At 35.4% G+C, this 25429-nt stretch overlaps 1 protein-coding gene across 1 annotated transcript in view; it reads right to left on the minus strand.

Moving 5' to 3' along the window:
* The window catches only part of LOC109053216 (sucrase-isomaltase, intestinal-like), a 48266-nt gene that overhangs the window by 19894 nt on the left and 2943 nt on the right, over positions 1-25429 (minus strand). Inside the window, exons 3-28 of the mRNA XM_042775665.1 lie at positions 25177-25268; positions 24976-25096; positions 24283-24392; positions 24040-24194; positions 22900-23071; positions 21912-22011; positions 21657-21769; positions 19442-19567; positions 18485-18616; positions 18204-18320; positions 16662-16775; positions 15962-16046; positions 15736-15853; positions 14215-14386; positions 12989-13105; positions 12393-12547; positions 11889-11973; positions 9847-9903; positions 8394-8518; positions 7436-7524; positions 5387-5436; positions 5046-5219; positions 2456-2599; positions 2143-2337; positions 1342-1496; positions 512-680 (exon numbers count right to left, since the gene is read on the minus strand). Coding sequence (XP_042631599.1) covers positions 512-680; positions 1342-1496; positions 2143-2337; positions 2456-2599; positions 5046-5219; positions 5387-5436; positions 7436-7524; positions 8394-8518; positions 9847-9903; positions 11889-11973; positions 12393-12547; positions 12989-13105; positions 14215-14386; positions 15736-15853; positions 15962-16046; positions 16662-16775; positions 18204-18320; positions 18485-18616; positions 19442-19567; positions 21657-21769; positions 21912-22011; positions 22900-23071; positions 24040-24194; positions 24283-24392; positions 24976-25096; positions 25177-25268 — 3242 coding nt within the window. The remainder of the gene's footprint in view (positions 1-511; positions 681-1341; positions 1497-2142; positions 2338-2455; positions 2600-5045; positions 5220-5386; positions 5437-7435; positions 7525-8393; positions 8519-9846; positions 9904-11888; positions 11974-12392; positions 12548-12988; positions 13106-14214; positions 14387-15735; positions 15854-15961; positions 16047-16661; positions 16776-18203; positions 18321-18484; positions 18617-19441; positions 19568-21656; positions 21770-21911; positions 22012-22899; positions 23072-24039; positions 24195-24282; positions 24393-24975; positions 25097-25176; positions 25269-25429) is intronic.

Here is a 25429-nt window from a genome sequence, read left to right on the forward strand (position 1 = left end):
CTCTCTCCCCCTGCATGAAGCTCTTTCTTTGCTTCTCTTTCTTTGGGCATTGTGTCATGAAGTGAGTCAGAGAAAAAGGTTGTTAGCGTGTCCAGTATGAATGACTGCCAGCCAATAACAGGACAGTTAGCCGAGAGGTGCAAGAGCGTCACTGCATATGAGTCAATCATTCTGTATGTCACTTTCTAAAGTCTTTCTTAAGCTTTCATCTATCTATCTATCTATCTATCTATCTATCTATCTATCTATCTATCTATCTATCTATCTATCTATCTATCTATCTATCTATCTATCTATCTATCTATCTATCTATCTATCTATCTATCTATCTATCTATCTATCTATCTATCTATCTATCTATCTATCTGTATACTATGTTACCTGTCACAGCAATTACTGCTTTTGATTACTGTATTGTGTGACTAGACTATACACTAGGGCCGGCTGTAAAGTGCAGATGATATGCACGCAGGAAGGCTTGTAAAACATCACAACTGATTCTGACACTCACCCCTGGAGGCTGGTCTTTCGCAAACAGGCCGTATTTGTGGAAGTTGAGGTCATGTTTGTAGGTGGGGTGTTCTGTTTCACCAAAACCATAGACATAGTCTGAGGGAAGGCGTGTGGAGATCTGAAGGAACTGATCAGAGAATGTAAACCCCGGCACGGCAGAGTCCCATCTAGTGAAATAGAGAGTGAGAGAATGAGATTTAACAAAACAGAACATTCAAGATGTTTTCTGTCTTCTGAAAAAATAAGTTGCTTTCATTAAGGCGGAAATCTGTGCTTTTATAGTCCTTAAACTCTCAGAAAACTCTAAAAGTGCAACATCAGCTCTGCTATTCAGAGTTATTTCTGTGCCGATCATGCACTCCTTTACAATACTGCTTTGTTGCTTTTTTTTCCTCAATTAATGTATAGTTGCAATACCTTTGGGAACTTTGACATGCTAATCTCCTTCTAAAACAATTTTATACGTATGCATTTTATTTAAAGTAAAAACTATATATTTATTTTTATTTGATGTAGATCATTTATATATAATGTAAGTGATCATGAGATCATCAGTTCAGGAAATTCATGACTTCATAAGAAACTTGTTGAAGTCGCTTTAGATAAAAGCATCTGCCAAATACATATGCAATGCAAAATGCATAAATATAAATGTATTGTATAAGGTAATTACAAATAGTGCAAAACCTCCAATAAATAGTGACAGCAGATAAAATACAAAGTATACCATATAAATGAACTTACTAGGTAGTTACCTATTAACTACCGCATTAATGCCGAATTAACCTCTCTGGACTCCATATTACCAGGGTAATTCAGGTTACTCACATAATCTCATTAGTTTCCTTTCTGATCACTTGGATTCCAAATGGTTTGTCATTGATTTGAACTCTATACTCTCTTTTGGTTTCGTCTGTTTCTGGCGTGGCAGGCAGGTCAAGATGAACGGGAACCTCATAGCGTGCATTGTATGGGTCGAAGATCTAGATGAATAGGACCAAAGACAGTCGCAGTCATAAATGTAGCTTTAAATGTATTCATTTATTTTCCTAATTCCTAAAAAAAAAAAAAAAAAAAAAAAAAAAAAAAAAAAAAAAACCTCAAACAATAGAGCAGGATGCTAGTAACACCAAGGTTATTGGTTTGATTCCAAACACTCCTAAAAACACTCCTAAAAATAAAGATTATGCACAAAATGTTATTTATGGTGAAAATGTTTCTTTAGATTAAGTTCATCACATAAAAAGTTTTTTTTTTTTTTTTTTTAAGAACCATTTACGGAAAGGTTCTTTGAGGAACCCAAAATGGTCCTTCAATGGCATCGCTGCAGTAAACAACTGACTTCCAAATGCATAAATGTGTGTGTGTGTGTGTGTGTGTGTGTGTGTGTGTGTGTGTGTATGTATATGTGTGTATATACATATCTCTATATCTATATATACATATATATATATTTTTTTTTTTTTAAATGTAAATGTTAAATTTTCACAGTGAAAACTACTGTAAAACTGCTACATTATTGCCAAAGGATCCGCTTTTAACCTTCAAAAGCTTCAGCCAAATGCATAAATGTAAATTGTATATTCAGTCATTATCTTGGTCTTAATCCTAAATTTAAGAAAAGCATACCTTCCAACGTAGGCTTCTTCCACTCATGTATGTGATATCCACCCGTAGCTTGCTGATGTCTCGAGATCGAGAACGCTGACTTGGGAATTCGGTATTGCGGTCTATATCTACAGTGATGCCACTTGGTGTCTCAACCTTGTTGGTGGTGATGTAGCCGTGGTTTTCAGGGTAATAACACTGAGGATTACTTATTGGCTACGAAAGGGAATAAAAGCAATTACGTTAAGCTAATGTTACAGCAAAATATTCACTTTCTGCATACACACTATTTGAAAATGACAGGCCTGAATATTGAATATCGTCTCACTCTGACCTCCCAGATGCAGCCGCGGGCTTCGCATTTGGCCTGATCTTTATCCTCTTCAGGGTAACAATCAATATTTACAGAGATTTTGACCTCCCAGTTGACTGTGTACTCCTTCCCCAGTTCCAGCTCCAGATTTGTCAGATGTAGTACCTAGAAGACCAAAAACAGCCAATAATTTACCTAACAGCAGACCTAACAGATTTTCTTTACCTAACAGCATTATGGCTCTTGTGATTGGTGGACAGACATGAGCTGTTCAGAATGCCTCCTTGATTACATAAAAGAGGAAATTATGATGTCAGAACAATTTTATTTTATTTTCCATTTCATGACCCCTTTAATATGGAAGGCAGACGGGGCCAAAAGCCTTTAAATAGAATGAGTGAGATCTGACCATCAACACACACTGTTTGTCAATTTTAACCATGTTTCTTTTGTATGTGTAGACACACACGCACTGGCCATGTTAAGGTGTCAGTTTTCACTGTGTTTATTAGTACATCTGTTGAATGATCTTGATTGCTGACTCACACTTGCACACTTGCATCATTTGGATTAAAACTAATTTGTAAATATAAAACATTTTTTATATTAAACATTTTTAAACCAATATTTAAAAAAATTACAAATGCTATGAAAATACAGGTATCGTTATCAGTATCGACAAGTACAATAAATAAATAAATAAATAAAAGAATTGGTATCAGACTCGTACTGGAAAAAGTGGTATCAGTGCATCCATGCTACAATGTACATTAAGGCTTTTCTACTTCAGAAGGATTGTTAAACTAAACAACTAAAAAGACAAATCATGACATTAGACTGACATCACACACAGCATACGGATGCATTGTCCCCATGAACAAATAATATTTCTGATGTTTTCATGCGTGCATACCAGTGTATTACGCCATCCTTCATGAATAAACATGACGTCTGAGTTTTGTACAAGTACAGTAACATAGAATATGCAAATATGGTTTCAAATACAGAAATTTCATTGGCTGCTGTGCGTGTTGTCACATTAATGTGTTTTAAGCGTTTTGACACGGTCAAATTTAATGCGTTCTGTTTAAAGACTTTTGGCCCCACCCGCCTTCCATACTTTCAATTCACACACACAAACAAAAAGGTAGGTATAGTCACATCAGAATCACATGGCCTGGTTAAAGACTTTTGGCCCTTCTAACTTCCTTATCACACAAAAGACAGCAGGTTTATTCACATCAGAATCCTAGCCAGCGCCTATGATGCCACTAGTTAAAGGATGTGGATGACAAAAATGACAAACACTTTTGCGTTTGCTTTAGTTGGCAGACGTGCCATAAATTACAGCAGCTGACATTAATGTGTCAAGCGTAGTTTAAGACCAAAGTCTGCACGTCCTCATGTTGTCATTCCAAGACCTTGAGCTCTGGGAGAAAGTGATGTCCTTTATCATAGGCTAATGCGTGTGTGCTTTTGAGAGCCCTGACAAATTCAATCTCTGGTCCGTGAGCATCCCTGGACACTCACTTGGAATGACAGGGCCTTTGCTGGTACCCTAGGGAATCCTGCTCTGTATTAAACAGAAGTCAGGCTCCATTTTGTGGACATGGTTTGTTGGACTGGCTCACAGTCCTAATTACGTTACATCGACTGTGATTTTTTTTTTCTTTTCATTTTTCACTTCATTTAGAGATGTTCTCCGAATGTCAAATTAGCTAATACATTTCTGAGAATTCTGTAAAGCCCTTTGAAGGACGGCTATTTTCAGATGGCTTTTTGTTGAGAAAACCTTGGCTTTAATGGAAACATTAGATTAAGGTTTCTGTCAATTTATTTGACTGTTGGCTTTCATTTTTAACTTCAGCTGCAGTGCATCATGTATGTTTAAATACTGCTGTATTATTTAGCACTGTAATGCAAAAAATTGTAATTACAGTGTGAAATTGTAATACATATTATTAAAATGCAAAAAAAAAAAAAAAAATTACACTATATAAATGTTACCGTCATTACAAAAGTCCAAACTGTAACCATGCAAATGCAAATGTAAGCATAGTTCATAATGATTTTTGTTGCACTATATTTTAATTATTTTATATATATAAAAAATAAAAAACTGAGAAAGGTGGTTTTCATTACTTCCTTATAACAAACCAACAAATAAAGTAACAAAAACTTAATGTCCGCAAAATATAATTTTAATTAAAACATTTTTTATATATATTTTTTTCTGAACTGACTGTCACAGTGACTTTTTACTATTGCTTTAAATGACTTTAAACCAGTTATCATAGTTACTGAAACCAAACCTAAAACCATTAAAAAATGCATCACTTGAAATAAAATAAATAAAATATAAAAATAAAATATTTTTATAGTTAAGTTTTTTTGTTAGGCTAGTTTTCTGGGTTTTATTTTTGATTTTCATTAAGTTTACTAAAATAACTAAAGCTGAAATAAAAATGATTGAAATCAAATGTCCAAGACATTTAAAAACTAACAAAAAATAAATAAAAAAATAAATTACTAAAACTTTAAATAAAATTAACACAACAGCAGAAATTAAAATTAAAATCATATTCAAAATATTAAGAAAAACTATGATTACCTGCGTGGAAGAATCATAATCAATCTGGGACTCATTCAGAGTGATAACAACGTTGCCATCCGACACGAGCACCTGAGCGGGAGCGCTGTTCACTCCCATCACTGTGATCTTCTCAAACTTCAAGTTGTTTGGATCTGTGTATCCATTGTGGGCAACTTGCATTGACAAAACACCCTGATCCAGCGCCCCCCAAAAAATAAAAAATTAAAATTAAAAAAATATTACTACAGATTTTTGTAATAGACGCCATTTAAAAATGACTTAAATGTGCCATGGACATACAATGTATGAAATATAAAAACCAAACAAACAGACACAAATGTGATATTAGGATGACCTACATTAGCCACAGAAAACTGGTAATGAATGTAAACACCGGATGAAACCGTATCTAAGAAACAGAAAGAGGGAAAAGTTATGATAGACAAATCAACTTAAATGTGAGTAACATAAGCATTATTTGTTTTTCCAAGAAACATCTGGGTAAATTTAATAATTTAGCTTCACAAAGTGAACAATGAATGAGCCTGTGACCAGTCTGAAAGAGTTTCAAGCCAGTGTTGCTTTTTCATTACATCTTACATTCGTTGCTCAAGTTCATGTGTTTTGTAAGGTGCCCGTAAGGAGACATGGTCGGTTCACTTAGTTTTGTCATGGCCACGACATAATAACTTGTGGGAACGTGATAATATGTTGTGGCCATGAGATATTAATTTGTGGGAACGTGATATTATGACGTGGCCACAAGATCATTTTGTTGAGGTAAAATAAGTTATGACTATATCTATGGATCTATTAGACCGAATGATGACCGTCACCACGGTCTTACCTTGAAAGACACCATTCTGCTACCCTTCCAAGACCTAATATAAACAAATTCAGGTGACTGACCTTGAGTGGTTGGTTCACTATAAAACATCCGGGTGAACAAAGCACTTCCTCTTGCCTGAAATGCCTCAAGTTCATCCCGAGTGACAAGAGATGGTGACGGTCATCATTCGGTCTCATAGATCCATAGTTATAGTCATAAATTACGATCTATTTCAACCTCATTCTGACCGTCACCATGGTCTTACCTTGGATGACTAGCACTATCAAGGTTACAAGAGGTGGGAAGCCTGTCCTTTCCCAGTAACAGCATAATGTTTGACTCATGATTGTTGAATATCCAATACAGCTGCGTACAGCCGTAACACAAATAACACACAAAATATAACTACCTTACTCCTGTGAACAGGAATTTGTTAGTAAGTAATGTGTGTAAACACAACCAAAAGCCAAATAAAACTTCCACTCAATCCACTGCAAACAGTAATATCACAGTGCAAGCGTATTAATTCTCAGTTCGTTCAGGCAAAAAGACAAACTAGATCAATTAGGAGGTATCTACACCTATTCTATGCGCAAACACACAGATCAACAGGTGATCCCCCCAGATGTTTTATAGTGAACAAACCACTCAGGGTAGGTCACCTGACTTTGTTTACATTAGGGTCTCCGAAGGGTAGCAGAATGGCATCATTCAACGTAAGACCGTGGTGACGGTAAGCGTGAGGTCAAAATAGATCGACATCCTTATGTCGAAATTCAAAATAAAATAATTTCTAAATTCAAAATAACATATTAATGAATCCATCTCAGATAATCCCAGGTTTCTATGGTCACGCAGGTTTGTTTACATTAAACTCGTGGCCTTTTATTTCCTTGTTCATATTATCTCAGGCCATGACATAAGGATGTCATTACCTCGACAAAATGATCTCGTGTGATTATCTCAGGTTATTATGTTGTGGCCATGACAAAACTAAGTGAACCGACCATGTCACCTTACAGACACCATAGTTGTATGCCTTGCAAACTCAAACATTTATTTTTTTATTTGCACTGTTAATTTATTGAACATTTTGATGTTGCAAATTCTTCTAATATAAAATTATAAGTCTTGGATGCATCCAAGCAAAATGTGTGTTAACTCTATAAATTTAAATGTATCAGAAGGTTAAATTATAGCTGTTCTTGCAAATTAAAAATATTATCTAAATGTAAATGTAATTATTATTGTTTTTAGTTTTTATTATTTATTATTTTTTTTTTTATTGATTTTTAATTAAATTTTGTTACGTTTTGTTAATTTTATAAAATTAAATAAAAAATAGCCAAGAGAGAGAGAGAAATTTTTTTTTTTGAAAAAAAAAGTTGAAATCTGAACTTCTGACTCAACCTGGCTTTCCAAGAAAAAGATAATAATAATAAAAATAAAAACATTCTTGCTATTGAGCTCTGTATGAGGTAGATTTTTTGTTTCTGACAGTGAACTGTAATAGAGAGAGAGAGAGAGAGAGAGAGAGAGAGAGAAAACTTTTAATTAATATCTAGCTCCTCCAAAATACCTCGAGAGTCTCCGTCATCCCAAAATAGCTCGCCTGACGCAGCCTTGTTGTCATCGAGTGCGACGATCAGTCCCATGGGATGAAGCCGGCTGAGGGAACACACAAATTTCATCACACAAATATACAACTTTTTACCAGAAACTGAAGAGCAGGTAGAAAACGGATCCTTTGAAGTTCAGATGGGATTCTTGTTTGTGAATAACATGTCACAGACATCGTACAGCAGAGCCGGATGAATTTTAAATAGCTTCACCTTGCATTTGTGATGCATTCATATATCACCCCTGCTTTGAATGCTAAAGCACCCCAAAAGATACTTTAAGAGATACAGTGCATTTCCATTTCTACTGCTGAAGGTATAATATAGTCAGTGGGAAATACAGCACTATAAAATAAATAGCTATTTAACACAGAGAAATTCGAACAATTTTCCTAATGTTAAATAGAAACTCAGGCCTCATGCAGATGAACAGGAATGAGATGAATGAAAACACAGAACTACCTCTGAGAGGAATAATAAACAAAAGATAAATGTTTGAAACACTGATGCAGGTGCACACAAAAAAAAAAAAAAAAAACAACAAAAAAAAAACACTTAAATATTTTTTTCCGTTCTCAGTATTGTAAACTCACTTTGCAATATTAACCACTTTATAGTGATGCCGTGAATCAAGTACTGAATGGTTGTCATATTCATATACTATGGTAATTCAAAGAATACCAGAGTATTTGTTCAAAACACTATAATGCAATCTCTAAAAAGCAGCAGATACATTTTTATTTGACATTAAGATGTGTTTAATGTAAGTGGGAGGGGCTACAGGACTCCCTGACAGTAGATTGGCTGTATTTTCATAGATAGAGTTTAGTGGCAGTGCAATAATTTAAAATAAGCTTTTTTTAGTCATTTAAGGCTCTATGTAATTTCAGGTATGCTTTCTGAGTTTCCCATCATTACCTGTATGTAGTTGTGATGTCTGGTCTTTGTACGGGCAGAATGCCTCCGCCTCTCAGGTGTAAACCAATTTTATCAGCTGGCAGGTGCATGTTAATTGTTGCTTTGCGATCTGTAATCTTTATCCCCTATAAATCAAAACAAAAATCACAATGTAAATATATACAGTATGTATATAAATTATAAATATATCCTTTATGTATGGAATTGTATTATGGGAGGGGACAAAAATGGACGAAAAATTAAATAGGTTAATCTTGTACCATTCTGATATAAAAATGCAAAGAAAAAGAAAAAATATATTCCATTTGTTGTTCTTGACAACATGAAGTGCATTAAACAACACATTATGTGCATCAAGGTTTCCCAAACTGGGGTTTGTGAAGGAACTGCAGGGGGTTTGCAAATTTAATGAAAATGTAAATAATTAAAGATATGACACATACACACACACACACACACACACACACACACGCACACACACACACACACACATATACATATATATATATATATATATACATATATATATATATATATATATATATATAACAACATAATGTTTAATGCAGAATGTTTGTGTGTCATGTGACCATCTCTTTTAGTAATTTTTGAATTCATTCAAATATAATGTCATATATACTATACATAATACTCTATACAGTATCAATTAAAAAATAAAAATAAAAATATTTATAATCATCAGTTTACTAGGTTTAGGAATCTAGGCGTCATAGTTTCTGCCAAACTATACAGTTACTACAAACAAAACGTTGATAAATTGGTTTTCACCACCATTTTTATAAAACAATACAATTCCATAAAGTGACAAGAACTTTCAGAAACCTTCTTTTTACTGTTTGACAGAGATCCCATATTAATTATTGATTTTACAGTAATAACAATAAGTAGTTACTATAATATTTCAGCTGAAACTGAGTTTAACATATAGACTTACTTTCAGCATGTTTTTCACCTAACACTGCCTGCATTACCTGTCTCTAGCTCAAGACCCCTCACCCCTCTCTCTGACTGTGTGACTAGGTCAAGGCCAAGATGACGAGACAGACGTTGAGTCTCTGCTCTATCCATAAGTCATTTCACATCCAATCAGATTCCCCGTGTTGCTCCTCTCCATCAAACTCTGTCTTGCTCTGCCAGGGTCACTCAAGACCTGCTTTGCCAATCACAGGTTCTGTAATTGACCCGTTCTGGGACGTGCAACACACAGACGCAAGGGACCGGTCCTATCAGTGATCTGATCGGTGCTAGTTAATCTGGCTCTTAGAGCACTAACCAGACTCTAGAGAGGCTTAAACGAAAGCCTCTGCCTCTGACTCACCAGAGCAACAACAAGTCGGTGGTTTCTAGCAGATTTGAAATAAACAATTCACCCTAAAATTAACATTCTGCCATTATTTACAGATTGGTTCGCGGTGCGAGAGGGAGGTCTTACCGTCTCAAAGTTATACCAGATGGCATCCGGAATATAGGCCTCCACAAATTCAACACCCTAAAACAATAAAAAACAGGAAAAATCAGCTGAACATAATGACAGACATTATTTTGATGGTTTAATAATGAGCATTATTCATTAAACTACTTTGCAGTACATCACGGGTGGTGATTTTTCAGAGAGGTATGAAGTGAAGTGACGTGACATTCAGCCAAGTATGGTGACCCATACTCAGAATTTGTGCTCTGCATTTAACCCATCCGAAGTGCACACACACAGAGCAGTGAACACACACACACACTGTGAACACACACCCAGAGCAGTGGGCAGCCATTTTATGCTGCGGCGCGCCCGGGGAGCAGTTGGGGGTTCAGTGCCTTGCTCAAGGGCACCTAAGTCATGGTATTGAGGGTGGAGAGAGCGCTGTACATTCACTCCCCCCCCCACCCACAATTCCTGCCGGCCCGAGACTCGAACTCACAACCCTTCGATTGGGAGTCCGACTCTCTAACCATTAGGCCACGACTTCCCTTAAGTATGGTCCTCCTATCATGGTTTTTCAAGCTTCAGAAAAAGAAAATATGAGCGAGATATTGGAGAGTAAGAAGTTGACAGAAAGCGAAGCAGCAAACAAACCAAAAGAAAAGATTATTCATCCCTGTGCCTGAGGGAAAACCCACTGTACACTTCAGATGGTGGCACTCAAATATGATATTCATATCAAGCTGGAGGCACTCTGCACCGAAGACCCAGCCATGAGTGACTTTAAGATAGCAATAGTGTGTGCGTTTAAAAAAATATATATAAATAAATAAAAAAATAACGCATTGTTATGACTCTAAAATCTGACTGACTGAGCCAAGTTTAAAGCCATTGTAAATATAAACAGATAGAAAATATAAACAGCCACTGGTAAATAAATATATTATGTAGTGAAAGGTACATTGGATGTTTATTTTGTTCTGTTTTAACTTAATCCTAGGGGTAACTATTAAAGATAATTAAAATAAAATAAGTAAGTAAATAAATAAATACATACTCTACTGTTCAAAAGTTTAAGGTTGATTTTGATGTTTTTATTTTTTATTTTTATTATTTTTGAAATATTGTTAGAATTTTAAATAACAATTTTCTATTTTAAAATATTTTAAAATGTAATTTATTTCTGATCAAAGCTGAATTTTCAGCATCATTACTCCAGTCTTCAGTGTCACATGATCCTTCAGAAATCATTCTAACATGCTGATTTGCTGCTCAGTATTATTATCAGTTGTTTAAAACATGGTGGCTTCTCCCTCTTTGATGAGCACCAACATACTTGACTCTTTAACTGAGAGCACGAAGATGAGCCAGAACATTTTGAGCACTTAAAAAAGATGGCTAATATGACAAAATAAAAAATAAAAATCTGAAGGTGGGTATAGATTTCCCTAGTCAAAACCCTTGCTGAGAAGATCAAAGTTCAACTGATTTGCAAGTTAGATGTCGGGTGTCATTAAATTAATGCTTCCGAGATGAAAAACAACAGCAGTTTTCTTCCCTGTAACTTGTTATAGCACCTTACAACTTTTTTCGTACCACATGGTCCAGTAATTATCATAATCTTTCATGCAGCTGATGCATATGGATTTTGCAGCTGATTGAATATTTGAATAAACCCAACGCAGGCGTCTCTTGATGTATGTGCATCAAAACTTTCTCAAAACGGCCTTTTGCCATGTTCTCTTGGGAAGCTCTTTGAGAACTTGAAGAGTCTGAATCAGTCATATTCTTGATAAAATGCATGAAGCCACATTAGACTCTTCAAACAATTCATCACCCATTTTCACATGGCCGTGATCTATATTCAGTTCTAATTTCTTCATAATGAGGTCGACGATCTCATTAGAAATAGAGAAAAAGCGATGGAAATGAAAAGAGTGAGAAAAAGTCCCATCTTCCTCACATTTGTCCCAGAGGAGGTCATCCTCCACATGGGCCCACAGGAAGTCATACAACAGTGTGTGTTTTGTGTGTGTGTGTGTGTGTGTGTGTTCACTCACAGGATCCAGCACAGGTGTGATGAGAAGATGTGCTCCCCACATGAACTGTTTGTGTACTGCCCAGGTTTCACTGTCAGAATAGAACCTACAGAGCAGGAAACAATTCTTATAAAGCAGTTCCTGAATGCTGATTGGTTAATACAGCATTCTAGACATGCCAAAAAAAAAAAAATAACGTCAACACAACAGAAAACAAAATGAAACAAAACATGCCAAAACAAAATAAAAGTCTGTAAAAAAAATATTTGATTAGATTGTTAACTGAAAATAGGAAATGCAGTAGTACAGTTTTGTTGATGTTGAATTTTTTTATTATTATTATTTAAGTCTCTACTCATCAAGACCATATTTATTTGAACTATAAATATATATAGTGTTATGTTCTACACACACCTCAGAGAGATTTCATATTGAAATAAATGAAATTTATAAACAGAACCAACAACAAACACTTTCTGTTTGTTGAGGCTGAAACTGTTGCACTGCATGTGCTTCCGAACTCACTCGTGCATTACGGGACGCACTACAGTCTCTCCGTTAACATGGGCCTTGTAGAACAGAGTGTAGAGGTACGGCAACAGGGTGTATCTGATGTTCAGGTAATGCCTGGAGGTGTTCACCACGAGAGAGTCAAAGCCATATGCTGCAGGGTCCTGGTCCTGTTAGAAAGGGACATAAAACCAGTCAGGGAGAGTAAGCTGAAGAGCAAAGAGAGAAATGGATTTTACTGTGTGGATACTGATAATATGTTCATCATGGCGGAGAGCCATCGGTCGTGGAGACAGCCATGGAGTGATTACTCTCCGACTAAAAGGTCAAATCTTATTCATCTAATTTCACCAAGAATATAATTTTCCATTCATCCTCATTTGCCCTCTCAAACTCTCGCTCCGGAGGTCTGATTGCTTCTCTCACGCCAATCTCACAATAATGATTAGAGAAATAAATCTTCTACAAATAGCATTTAAAGAGAGAGGACACGTTTGTAATTCAGAGCCTTGCCGTTGGGCTAGAAACACGTAGCATAGATGTTTGAAGAGGATGACGCTTCGTACACTTTGAGACTGAATGTTTATGAGTATTTAAACAGCAATACATACTGCATAGCCTTGCGCGTTGTGGTTACGGCTGAAGGGGTAGAATGCGCCCACTTGCATCCAACGTGTGCAAAGCTCCTCCGTCGAGTCGTCAAAGAACCCACAGATGTCCGCACCGATCTGCAGAATAACATCATGAGATTTAGTGTCTCTCCATAGGAGGGGAAAAAAATGGTCTATTATCTCAATACCTTTCCCAAAAAAGCAAGGTAATTAAATGAAGATTAAGCAGAGACTCCAGTATTTTATATATGAAAAAGACACCAGTAGTCTGACACATGTCTCCCTGGAGTATGAGAAGAGATCTCAGATTGTGCTCATATTTACCAAAATACCAAAGACTGTATTCTGCAGTTAAAAGCATAAAAAAATTCTATATAATAAGCCTTTTTTATATTCTATATAAATTTTTATTGAGAATATTTATAGCTTTATACTTTTACGAATTATGCTAGTGACTCAAGAAAATTTTCTGAGAAGCATCTGAGACAAAGTTGATACTTGAATGAGCCAAATATGAGAATCTCCTGATATTTAAAATAATCCAAAGACTGCACTCAAAAGTGAGAAATCTCAGTAAGAACAAATAATTATCATCAAGGGAAACAGAATTGCTATCCACATTCCTTTCTTCTTCTTTTTTTTACTTTTTTTTTTTTTTTTTTTTAACTTTATCTTCTTAATGTATTTGTGTCTAGGTTTAATTCCCATTTGAAGTCTTCTGAGAAACATCTTAGAAAAAGTTGATAATTAAATAAAAATCCAATATAAGGAAGAACTAGATCAACCTCTGGGTAATATGCACCAGTTATGTACTGTTATAATAATAATACAAATAATATATATATATATATATATATATATATATATATATATATATATATATATATATATATATATATATATATATATATATATATGTAAACTGCATTTACCCCAAAATACAAATCACAATAAGCTTGGTGATCAGGTGATATTGTTCAGCAATAAAAGTTTACATCGTCCATCCCATGATAAATTCATTGGATCTGACTGTTGAGTCGGCCAGTCAATGTTAATTCAATTCAACCTGAACACGGAGTCTGAATGCACATTCAATTTCTCATTGCATTTCATGGAAACTAAATCAAAACCAAAAGCTTTCTCCAAACGTGGGGCTGTCGTGTTATGAAGACAGACTGGTGTCTAACATCAATTACCCATGTTTCATCTGGAGTCAAACCACTTACGTAAGGGATTCCAAAGAGGTTAAACTCCAGCATGCCAGGTATTGCCCACTTAATGTCATTCCAGTTGGCGCCGTTGTCGCCCAACCAGTGCCCAGAGTACTTGCCCACTCCGGGGAAAGAAGAGCGGGTAAAGACCATGGAACGGCTCTTCCCAAACACTGCTTTTGATGCCCTGGAATCAGAAACACAATATTAGATGCATAGGGAGTGTTGGCACCACAGTAAAACAATGGTATTGGAAAGACACAACGCCGTTGGGTGGTCTACGAAAGCACAGAGGATGACAAACACACAGGCAGGAGTTCAATGTGGGAGTTAAGCTGAATGAGAGAGGGGGCGTAAAGGAACGAGGGTGGAACAAATCAATGATGTAGAAATTAAAAGATGAGTAAAACAGATTTCCTGCCGAAAATAAAAAAGAGGGGAAAAAAGAACAAGCATGATAAAACTTAACTCTCTTCACCCCCCCTTGAGGAGAAAATCATGCTACATGACAATAATGGCCATACGTTAATAAAACACTAAGTCACGGGTGATGCTGCTTGAGTCACCACTGCTGTGACTGAGTCACATTTGTCGTGTACTATCCCACATTCAGCAAATACATCATTTCAGAACTTTTTTTTTTTTTTTAGTTGTTAACATGTTTCTTAATCATGCATGCACTAGGAATTAAAATTATTATTTTTTTTTTTTTTTGCATTCAAATGACCTAATTTATATATATATATATATATATATATATATATATATATATATATATATATATATATATAGAGAGAGAGAGAGAGAGAGAGAGAGAGAGAGAGAGAGAGAGTTCCTTATCTATCTATCTGTCTTTCATACACAATGTTGCTTGAAAACAAACACATTTAAGTAATTCCTTATAATGCACAAATAATTTATATGACTCCAGCTGTTTCAAAAGTAAGTTTACTCTACTATACTACTATATAAGACAGTGCTTCAGAGTAAAAATATGCATCCTGCTGTACAAAAAATAAAAAATAAATAAATAAATAAAAAACCCTCAAAGATGTAGTGTGACCTAGATATTTTATTGGTTTTCATTAAAAACAATCCATGCAGTATTAACCCTGTTTTTTGCAACTTAAATAAACCAGGTGCTTGCAAAATAAAGAAAATGAGTTTGTTATCCAGAGGCAACATGATGCAAGAGAAGGTTAAAGAGAAATAAATAAAAAAAATAATAATAGTATATATAAATATATATATATATATATATATATATATATATATATATATATATATATATATATATATAAATACACACACACTATGTAGACAACATTCACAACATCCTACAGCCACCCAGACCTCTATGAGATTATTCAAAAACATAATTCAGAATTCATCATGGTTATGATGTCACAACCATGAGCATGTTAATATATGACTATCAACGGACTATCCATCTGCATTAATTTAATAATTCTGACAAGACATCAAAGCAGCATCAGAGATCATCTGCATACAGAGTGTGGAAAAAACAACACTTACTTGTCAGTGGCCAGGACCATAGAGTACCCATAGAGACTGTGGACATCATAGTGGTCCCCCCATTTGTGTTTAGCATCCATGCATAAGGTCTTACTGTACATCAGGTCATCAAGGATACCTTTAGAGTTGAATGGAAGTGAAGAGGATGTATGTACACAGATGCTGAGGAAACACTTAGCTTATATGGATCTGCTTAAATCTAGCAGTAGATTCATTTGAGACTCACGCGGGGTGAATGGAGGATAGTTGAGTTTGTTATCAGCACAGCCCTTAATGCCTCCCTTCACGAAATTGGCCACCTCATTCATGTCTAGAAATAAAACAGCAATTAGTTCAGGACTCCCTAATTCAGGCGCCTAATTGTCTAGAGCTTAAAGCAAAAGCCTTTAGGGAGGCTTTAAAGTCAACATGAAATGGCATTTGCAACCATTATACTTTTTATAATGTAATCAGAATATTCAACAAGACAAATTGTAGGGCGGGACTTGATTTTATCATCAGGAATTGATTGGATGGTGTAAAATGAGCTTCTTCAACACAGTCACCACTTGATTGTAATATTTGCAACATACATTCTGTAAAGCAGCTTTGAAACAATACTGTATGTCTTGTGAAAGAGCTATACAAATGACTTTAGTCAAAATGAATAGGAGATGAATGAATTACTACTGTAAGTAAGGTGACAAAAGATTTTGCGGTTTATATTGTATTTTACATCAGATATTTATAGAGCTTTGCTGTGTTTGAATATCATGATTAATACATATCGATTCAGTGACATATATAGTATTGATTTGGAGACTCTGTAGAAAGTTGGAGATTGGAATCAGAATAGTTTTCATGACCTTTTGTGACCTTTTCACCAAGTCATAAAACAATTAGGTTAAATTTTTGCTCACAGGTAATGATCTCTGCAGATTACTTACAATCCAGAGAGCATCATGCTTGACTTCCTTGTGGAAACGCGAAATTTCATCAACCCACCAATCAATGCAAGCCTGGTTAGTGTAGTCAGGAAACAAGGTTTCCCCTGGCCAGACCTGTGACACAATAGAATGAACGAATGAAAAATAATATAAAGATATTATATAATATATAAAATAAAACATAATAAAAAGTGAAAAATAATAAAAATAAATAAATAAAATCTATCTGTCTGTCTGTCTATCTGTCTATCTATCTTTTAAAACTATGTGGTATTTCTTGTGGTTATTTTGGTAAAATGCCCATGTTTCAAGAGATTCACTCTGATGGCATTTAGCACTGCAATAAAATGGCCTGTCTACATGTTTCCTTTTATGTATGTCTTTTAGTTTTTAAGCCACTGGCATTTCCATTCCCTCTTGAGTTCTTTTCTGCTTTTCATCTCACATGGCTCTGAGCTGCATTAAAGTTTGATATTAAACTCTAATGCAAAATCAATGCAAACATTGACCTGAAATAAAACCATAAAAAAGCAATTAGCATCTGCCTGTGCCTAATCGCATAAATAATCACAAGTGATATTATTGCCATGTGATATGTTCCTCATTGCTCTGAGGGGTGACTGATACAGTACAGTATATAATCTACCTCAAGGTTACAGTTGGTAAATTAATGGTCTCTCTCATGGCAAGTCTCATGGCAACTCCAGATGTTCTTCATTCAATCATTCACTTATTCAATGTCTCTTAACTTATTCTCCTTCATTCTAAATACCTATTCTATTCTATTCTATTCTATTCTATTCTATTCTATTCTATTCTATTCTATTCTATTCCACATACAGTATGTTTACACAGCACAAAATTCATTTCTAAAATAAATGCATAAATATAACTTAATTGTCTCTCAAAGTAGAACTGGGTAATTAATAATGTTAAATGGGTAAAAAGGTGGATGAGAATTGTAAGAAATGTAATGATTCTGGCTCTGATTCTTATTCAACTTAATGACTCTAGTCTTTCATTTCTTTTGAGTAAGTAGCACCAATTTTCCATCTCTACATAACTATTTATACTTTATATATTACGGAGTACCAATTCTCCATCAGGCTGCATTTATTTAACAAAAATACAGTAAAAAGTGTAATACTGTGAAATAATATTATAAATTAAAATAACCTTTCTATTGAAATACATTTAAAATTGTATTTATTCCTGTGATGCAAAACTGAATTTTTAGCATCATCATACAGCAATATGTATTATGATTATTATTATTATTTATTTATTAAAGATTCAAAAATAAATTCATAGTAATTCAAAGTCATTCATTCCCAGATCAAGCCCTTATCATTCTGTGTATTTCAACCAGTAAGGACAATGTATTGCAATACAGTTTGCTTTCTGTCTACATCAGTGCAAACATTCAGGTGTCCAACAAAAATAACTAAAACCAAATATATGTAAATCATTAAATTCAGTCCAAACCCTATAACAATTAACCAACATAATGCCACGCTCAGGAGAATCTTTGGAGGATCTTACCTCTCCCAGTAGAGGCGTTACCCCATCTGGTTCAGTGACCCAAACCTTAGCGGCATGTCCCCTCTCAAGTGCTTCATAGGGTCCGTTTATCCTTTGACCTGTGGATACGGCAGGATCCTACCAAGAAGAAAAAAAAATGTAAGGTGTTCAACTTCACAAAATCAAATTCAGAAAAGGGTCGAAATGTATGACTCAAAACTCGTACAAAACTCAGAATTAACTTGCCAGCCTATAAATCTCTTGACTTCAGCATAAAGGAAACTGCAATCTCAATGGCTCACCAGTATGACGATGTATTTCTGCCCTTTATCATGCATGTAGTCAGCAAACTGAGGCAGCTCCGCAAATTTATCCATATCATAGGTGAAGATCTTTTTGTTCTCCATGTAGTCAATATCAGTGTACTGGACATCCTGGAACACAAAATAATGCTGAGTCAGCTTTCAGTCCTGGTAAAATCAACATGAATTCAAAGTTTCCTCTCACTGAATCCTGTCTCACTTTAAAGTCTAATTATGGAAGTTCCACTCTTAAAAATAAAGGTTCTTTATATTAGCATTGATGGTTCCATGAAGAACCTTTAACATTCCATTACACACGTGTAAAAAAGGTGTTCTTAAAATGTTCTTTACGCTAAGAAAATAATGATTCTTTTAAGAACTATTTCCTGAAAGCTTCTTTGGGGAACCAAAAATGGTTCTTCTATGGGATTGCTATGAAAACCTGCTATTTGGAACCATTATTTTTAAGTGTAAACAGGTTGTAAATGTTCATATATTTCACCATGACATTGCAATCGCGTCCTTTAGAATCAGCACCTTCAGCCTTTATGATGGCTAATGCCTCTTCTGCATGCTAAAATTGTAGATTCATTGTTGTCTGTTTTGATTTTTTCTGGAAGATTTGACTTCCATCAACCATCAGCAGATGGTGGGATTCTCCTGCCAGTAATTTTGTAATGCTAATCAGGCGGAGATGCAATATCCTGACATGCTAATGCCCTCTTTGTTCAAATTACATCAAACATTGAGCTTCAGTCCATCTTTTGGCAATTAGAGTCCCAACATAAGGTGCTAAATGCTTCTAACTGCATGTATAGGTAAAATGCGCATATGTGGAGTCATTATTCATGAATCGGTAGGCTTTGTTCTGTGCTCTCGGCTGCAGCTTTGAAGTACTGGGTAGAATCAAGTTTTGTAGAACAAAGCGAGGACCCTCCTTCTGTTCCTGGCACTTACATACGGAAGGCCGGCCTGTCGATTTCTCTCCACGACTTTCTTCACCTCCTCCAGGCTGCCGTAGTCCCAGCGAGAGAGCTGGAAGCCCAGAGACCAGTATGGAGGGATGAAAGGTCTGCCAATCAGCTGGAGACAATTAAAGAAATGTTAAACACGCTGAACATCACAGGACTCCCTCAGGCTAATCTGGAAGCCTCATCTGGGGCTATATGATTTTACTTCAACTTTCAACTAGAGCTAATGTCAATTAGCACTGATGAAGTTTTGGTATATAAAGTTCATGGCGTGATCTCCCATGTCAGCGTCTGTTTTGTAATAATGACTGGCTGACTACTTATTACAGCTACTTGCCAATAAATAAATAAATACATACATAAATGAAGTAGAGTTATTTTAGTATCACTGATGCATTATTTCCATTTTTGTTAACATTTTGATAAAATTTTTATTTAGTTTAGTTTTTGTTAACAATAGTAACCTGAAATTGACAGCATATATTGATGTGATTTGAAATTTTTATATTAAATAATATTTTGACCGGGACATAGTAGTTTAGTGCAGTTTAGTGAGAGTTGTGTAATAAATTATATTATAATATTTTATGAATAGAATTCATAATATTTATAACTTGTTTTTTGTATTTGTAATTAATAACAAAATTTAGTGGTCATTTTACTGAAACATTTGACCGGAAAGTGCCTCAAATGATTAGAACCAGAATCACGCATTTCAGAAAATGTTTCAAATATTATATATATAAATATATATATATATATATATATATATATATATATATATATATATATATATATATATATATATATATATATATATATATATATATATATATACACACAATACACCACCTAAAGGATTATTAGGAACACCATACTAATACTGTGTTTGACCCCCTTTCGCCTTCAGAACTGCCTTAATTCTACAAGGTGCTGAAAGCATTCTTTAGAAATGTTGGCCCATATTGATAGGATAGCATCTTGCAGTTGATGGAGATTTGTGGGATGCACATCCAGGGCACGAAGCTCCCGTTCCACCACATCCCAAAGATGCTCTATTGGGTTGAGATCTGGTGACTGTGGGGGCCATTTTAGTACATTGAACTCATTGTCATGTTCAAGAAACCAATTTGAAATGATTCGAGCTTTGTGACATGGTGCATTATCCTGCTGGAAGTAGCCATCAGAGGATGGGTACATGGTGGTCATAAAGGGATGGACATGGTCAGAAACAATGCTCAGGTAGGCCGTGGCATTTAAACGATGCCCAATTAGCACTAAGGGGCCTAAAATGTGCCAAGAAAACATCCCCCACACCATTACACCACCACCACCAGCCTGCACAGTGGTAACAAGGCATGATGGATCCATGTTCTCATTCTGTTTACGCCAAATTCTGACTCTACCATCTGAATGTCTCAACAGAAATCGAGACTCATCAGACCAGGCAACATTTTGCCAGTCTTCAACTGTCCAATTTTGGTGAGCTCGTGCAAATTGTAGCCTACAAATTGTAGCACCAACAACCATGCCACACTCAAAATTGCTTAAATCACCTTTCTTTCACATTCTGATATTCAGTTTGAAGTTCAGGAGATTGTCTTGACCAGGACCACACCGCTAAATGCATTGAAGCAACTGCCATGTGATTGGTTGATTAGATAATTGCATTAATGAGAAACTGAACAGGTGTTCCTGATAACCCTTTAGGTGAGTGTATATATATATATATATATATAATGTAAATTTAATAGAAAAAAAAATAAATCACAAATGTTTATCATTTATAATATAGTTTATTTTGATGTATTTAGTTAGTTAGTTAGTTAGTTAGTGATCAATATACATAAACATTTGACTGCAAAATACTATGACTGACCAATAAGAGTCAAGTATTTCTGTATAATAAATTCTAGTATTTTTTTTTTATATATTTCCAGAAATATATACCAATACATAACATGGCAAGAGAATAAACAATCTGAAAAATATAATATATATATATATTCTGATTGGAAGGCGAATAAATTACCAAAAAGATAAGCAAATGAACCTATTCGTTTTTGTCCGTGTAAAAGTTTCACTGTGTCCTAGCATTAGAGTACTGTCCACCATGCTGTTTCAGACCATTTCTAAAGTGTTTACAGCTTTGCCTACAAGTGTCGCTGGTGTTTCAATTTCTATCCGCCTGCAACGCTCACCTTCGTGAACTCGTCCACCACTGCCTCCGGTGTTTCTCCAATCAGGATGTAGAAGTCCAGAACCCCTCCAATAGTCCGGAAAGTTACGGCTGGAGCAGGCTGGATCGTCACCTCTGCACAGAGACAGCCATAAGCAACTTACATTGCTCTAATTTGCTAAGCTTTAACAAAAGCAGCCATTCCAAACCCATGTTGTATACAAGAAAAAAAAATAATAATAATGACACAAATCTACTCAAGAGACGGTCTGTTTACCCATAGCATTGCTGTTCATGAGGAAAACTCCAAAGGATTGGCCGCTCGTATCTTCCAGACATGTGAAATAGGGGTAATGGCCGTACAGGTTATGCGTGCCCTGGGGTAGGAAAAGACAAATGTCAAATGTAATGGCATGGCACATGTCAACCTTTTAATCAGTTTATTGAGACATTTATGTCTCATGACATTGATATACAAATGGCAGGATAACTCTACACAGAAAGTGACCTCACAAGCGCTGCACTGTAAAAAATGTTAGGTATAGAAAGAGGTATAGGTATAGAAAAAAAAAAATATATATATATATATATTCTTTGATTACATTGGCTTATACGAACTAAAGTAATTTATATGAGTCAAATCAGTTAGAAACAGCTCATTAAAGGAAAAGTTCAAAACAAAACAAAACAAAACAAAAAACACAAAACACAACACAAAAAACAAAACAAATAATTGGGGCAGCTGAGCTCCAAAACTACAAAAAACAAAAACAAAAAACAAATCCTATATAAAACACACCAATTCACTATAAAAGTATTATAAAAAAGTTCCATAATATATGACTCATGTGGTATTTCAAGTTTTCTGACATAATTCAATAATTTTAAGTTGTTATTCACTGTAAATCTTAATGTTGACACTAGATCTTCTCAGGAAAATAGTAATGTTGCTCTAAATTATTCATTCATGAATCAAACTCAACCAGTTCTTGAGTTGAACTCACTGACTCAATTATCCGTTTGCAGCAGTTCTCAGTGAATAATGACTTTAATTTCAGTCAAATGACTTTTCAAGATTTGGAATATGGTGCATGGGTTTTATGAACTACTTTTATGGGGCTTTTGCATTCTTTTTGAAGCTTGACATCCTCAGCTTTACAGAGTGGCCAAGAAATTATTCAAAAACCTGCCTAAACTTCGTATTTCACTGAAGAAACCAAGTCAAACAGGTTTGAAATAGTGAAAATCTAAGTGTTTTGACTCACTCCATTGGGAAAAGCATCTCTTGTGAAGATGGGCCAGGTCCTCCAGTTGGTGTCATGGCGGAAGGTCTGATGGACATGCTCTCCAATTCCATAAATATTGTGAGAGGGGAGTTTAGCTGAGAGCTGAAGGTACTGATCAGCAAAAACCAGTGGCCCAATGGTTGTGTCAAACCTGACAGAGCAAGAGAAGAAGAGATTGTGTAGTTTTACTCACAGTTCAGTTTGTGGGTGAATGACATGGAACTTGTCACGAACATATGCACTGATCAATAGATTCACCCTTCAAGTATGTCTTCAAATACAGAGGGGTGAAAGGGGTGCATGAAATTGCACAACCAAACCACATGAAAACACCAGAGTAAATGACAAATACTGATAGTTGGGTCATCTAAAGTTCATCTTCTGTAACCAGGAAAACAACTTCCTATTCTCATAACCTACACTGATAGCTAAAAATTATTCTGTGACATGTGCATCTTCTTATCTAAAACTCTACTAGGAGTTTTAAAAATAACTTCATACAGATAAGATTAATGAGCATATAATGAACATGCACTCCTTCTGATATATCAATCCATGCTGAAACCTGTATATGAATCATGCATTCCTATGATTAAAAACATAATTATTAGGCTTTTAAGTCAGACTTTTATCAGATAAAAGATTAATCATTGATTGCTTTGCAATCCACAAACACGTCACGTAAAAGGAAATTACTTAATTTCTGCTCCATTTCTGTACTGTATGTGGCAAATTTCTGTATTCTGTATTCTAAGAACTAGGAATCAGGACTTACTCTTAACCTGCCTGTCATTTTTTAACAGTGCACAAAAACACACAAATGACGACAGACAATAACAAAAGAAAAGAAAACAAGCAATTTCCATCAACAGTGCATAGACTGTGAGACAAAGACCAGCTGCTTTACAAAAAGCTTGTTTGCATTGCTTCAGGCTTCTTTCAGACCTCGCAGGATTCCCTCATTCTATTCATGCCTATAATTTCTGTCATTGTGATTGCTCTTCATTTAGTCAAAGAAACACTTGTGCTGCATTGTTAGCAATGCACCGAGCTCACAAAGAGTCAACATATGATCCGTGTGTGAAAAGGAAGAGAAAAGACAAAAAGCTCCCCACTCACAGGAGTTTTTCAGGAGATGTTGTTCTCCAAACTTTCAGCCCAAAGGGTTTCTGGATCAGCTCCAATCTATATTTCAGTGGTCCATTGGGAGTGTCAGAAAGCGATTGCACATGCTCGTGAGGAACCTCAAACCTGGCTTTACTGGCATCAGTGATCTGTTAACAAAGAGAACATTGCACAGCATTATAGATGTGTTTATACTGATACATCTCCTCGGTTATTTGCGTCAACTTGTAAACAGACCTTAAATCGAAGACGGTTTTCTGTCTGCATTTCAGCATAGAAGGTCAACTCTTTAATATCAGCTCCAAACAGAGATGGAGCATCCATTCTTGTCAGCTTAGCCTCAATATCTGCAGCAAAACAAACATTTTCCATAAAGTCTTGGTGAACTGTTTGCTCTACTTGCTACATGGTCAATTACACATTTTTAAAAGTACAATGGAAAGTAAATTTCAGCATTTTCTGAAGGAAAATGTCTTCAATGTCTAAGGGATTTAATAAGTAAAAGCAAAGAAAAAAAATAGAAAAGTAAAAGCAAACAACAATCCATTTGAGATATCATTTATGTTTGTTGTATAAACATTAAGTTGCAAGTTGCATAAGAAGTTAATTGAATCCCTAACCCTTATTATGAGCAGTAATATTAAGCAAACATTGCTAGAAATATGTCATTAAATACATTTTTTTTTTTTTTGGTCGCCTCAAAACCTGGTTCAGTAGAGTTTGTTTCAAACAATTTTGCCATATAATAGCATCATGAAAAGAGATGGTTCCACTGATATAACCTTGGTCAAGGGTACAATAGTGATATCTCATGATGATCCACGATAACTGGCTCATGACAAAAGAGGTAATACAAAGACTTATCTAAAAGCCAATGATACGTATCATAATGTTTTATTATGGCATCATCTCGGTTCAGGCTGAACTCACGTGTACTGTCTGGCTTGCTTTCGCTGACCACGCTGTAGCCGTGGTTTTTGGAGAAGAAGCACCAAGGGACGTTAGTCTCATTCAGGGGGCTCCAGCAGCAAGCTCTTTCCAAACATTTTTGCTGTGAGGACACATACAGTATGAAGATTTAGTAAAGCATGTTGGGAGTTTGTATGGAATGCCATATCCGCTACAGTTTACCTGGGAAGCGCCAGCATCCGGGAAACAGTCCACTCTCTCTCCCTCTGGAATGTTGGGACATTCCGGGACGATGTCTGGATCAGATCCGGAATCTGAATGTGGGGACAATTGGACAAATATAGCAAGTGACCGTTTTGATATATTTTAACATATTTTTATTTAAGCAATTCCAAACCATTACAATAAAGTGTGTGGTCAACGGAAAACAGTTGTGCTGCTTCATATTTTGTGGAAATCATAATGCTGGATTATT

This window comes from Cyprinus carpio, chromosome A18 (genome assembly GCF_018340385.1).
Source record: "Cyprinus carpio isolate SPL01 chromosome A18, ASM1834038v1, whole genome shotgun sequence".
Taxonomy (NCBI): Eukaryota; Metazoa; Chordata; class Actinopteri; order Cypriniformes; family Cyprinidae; genus Cyprinus; species Cyprinus carpio.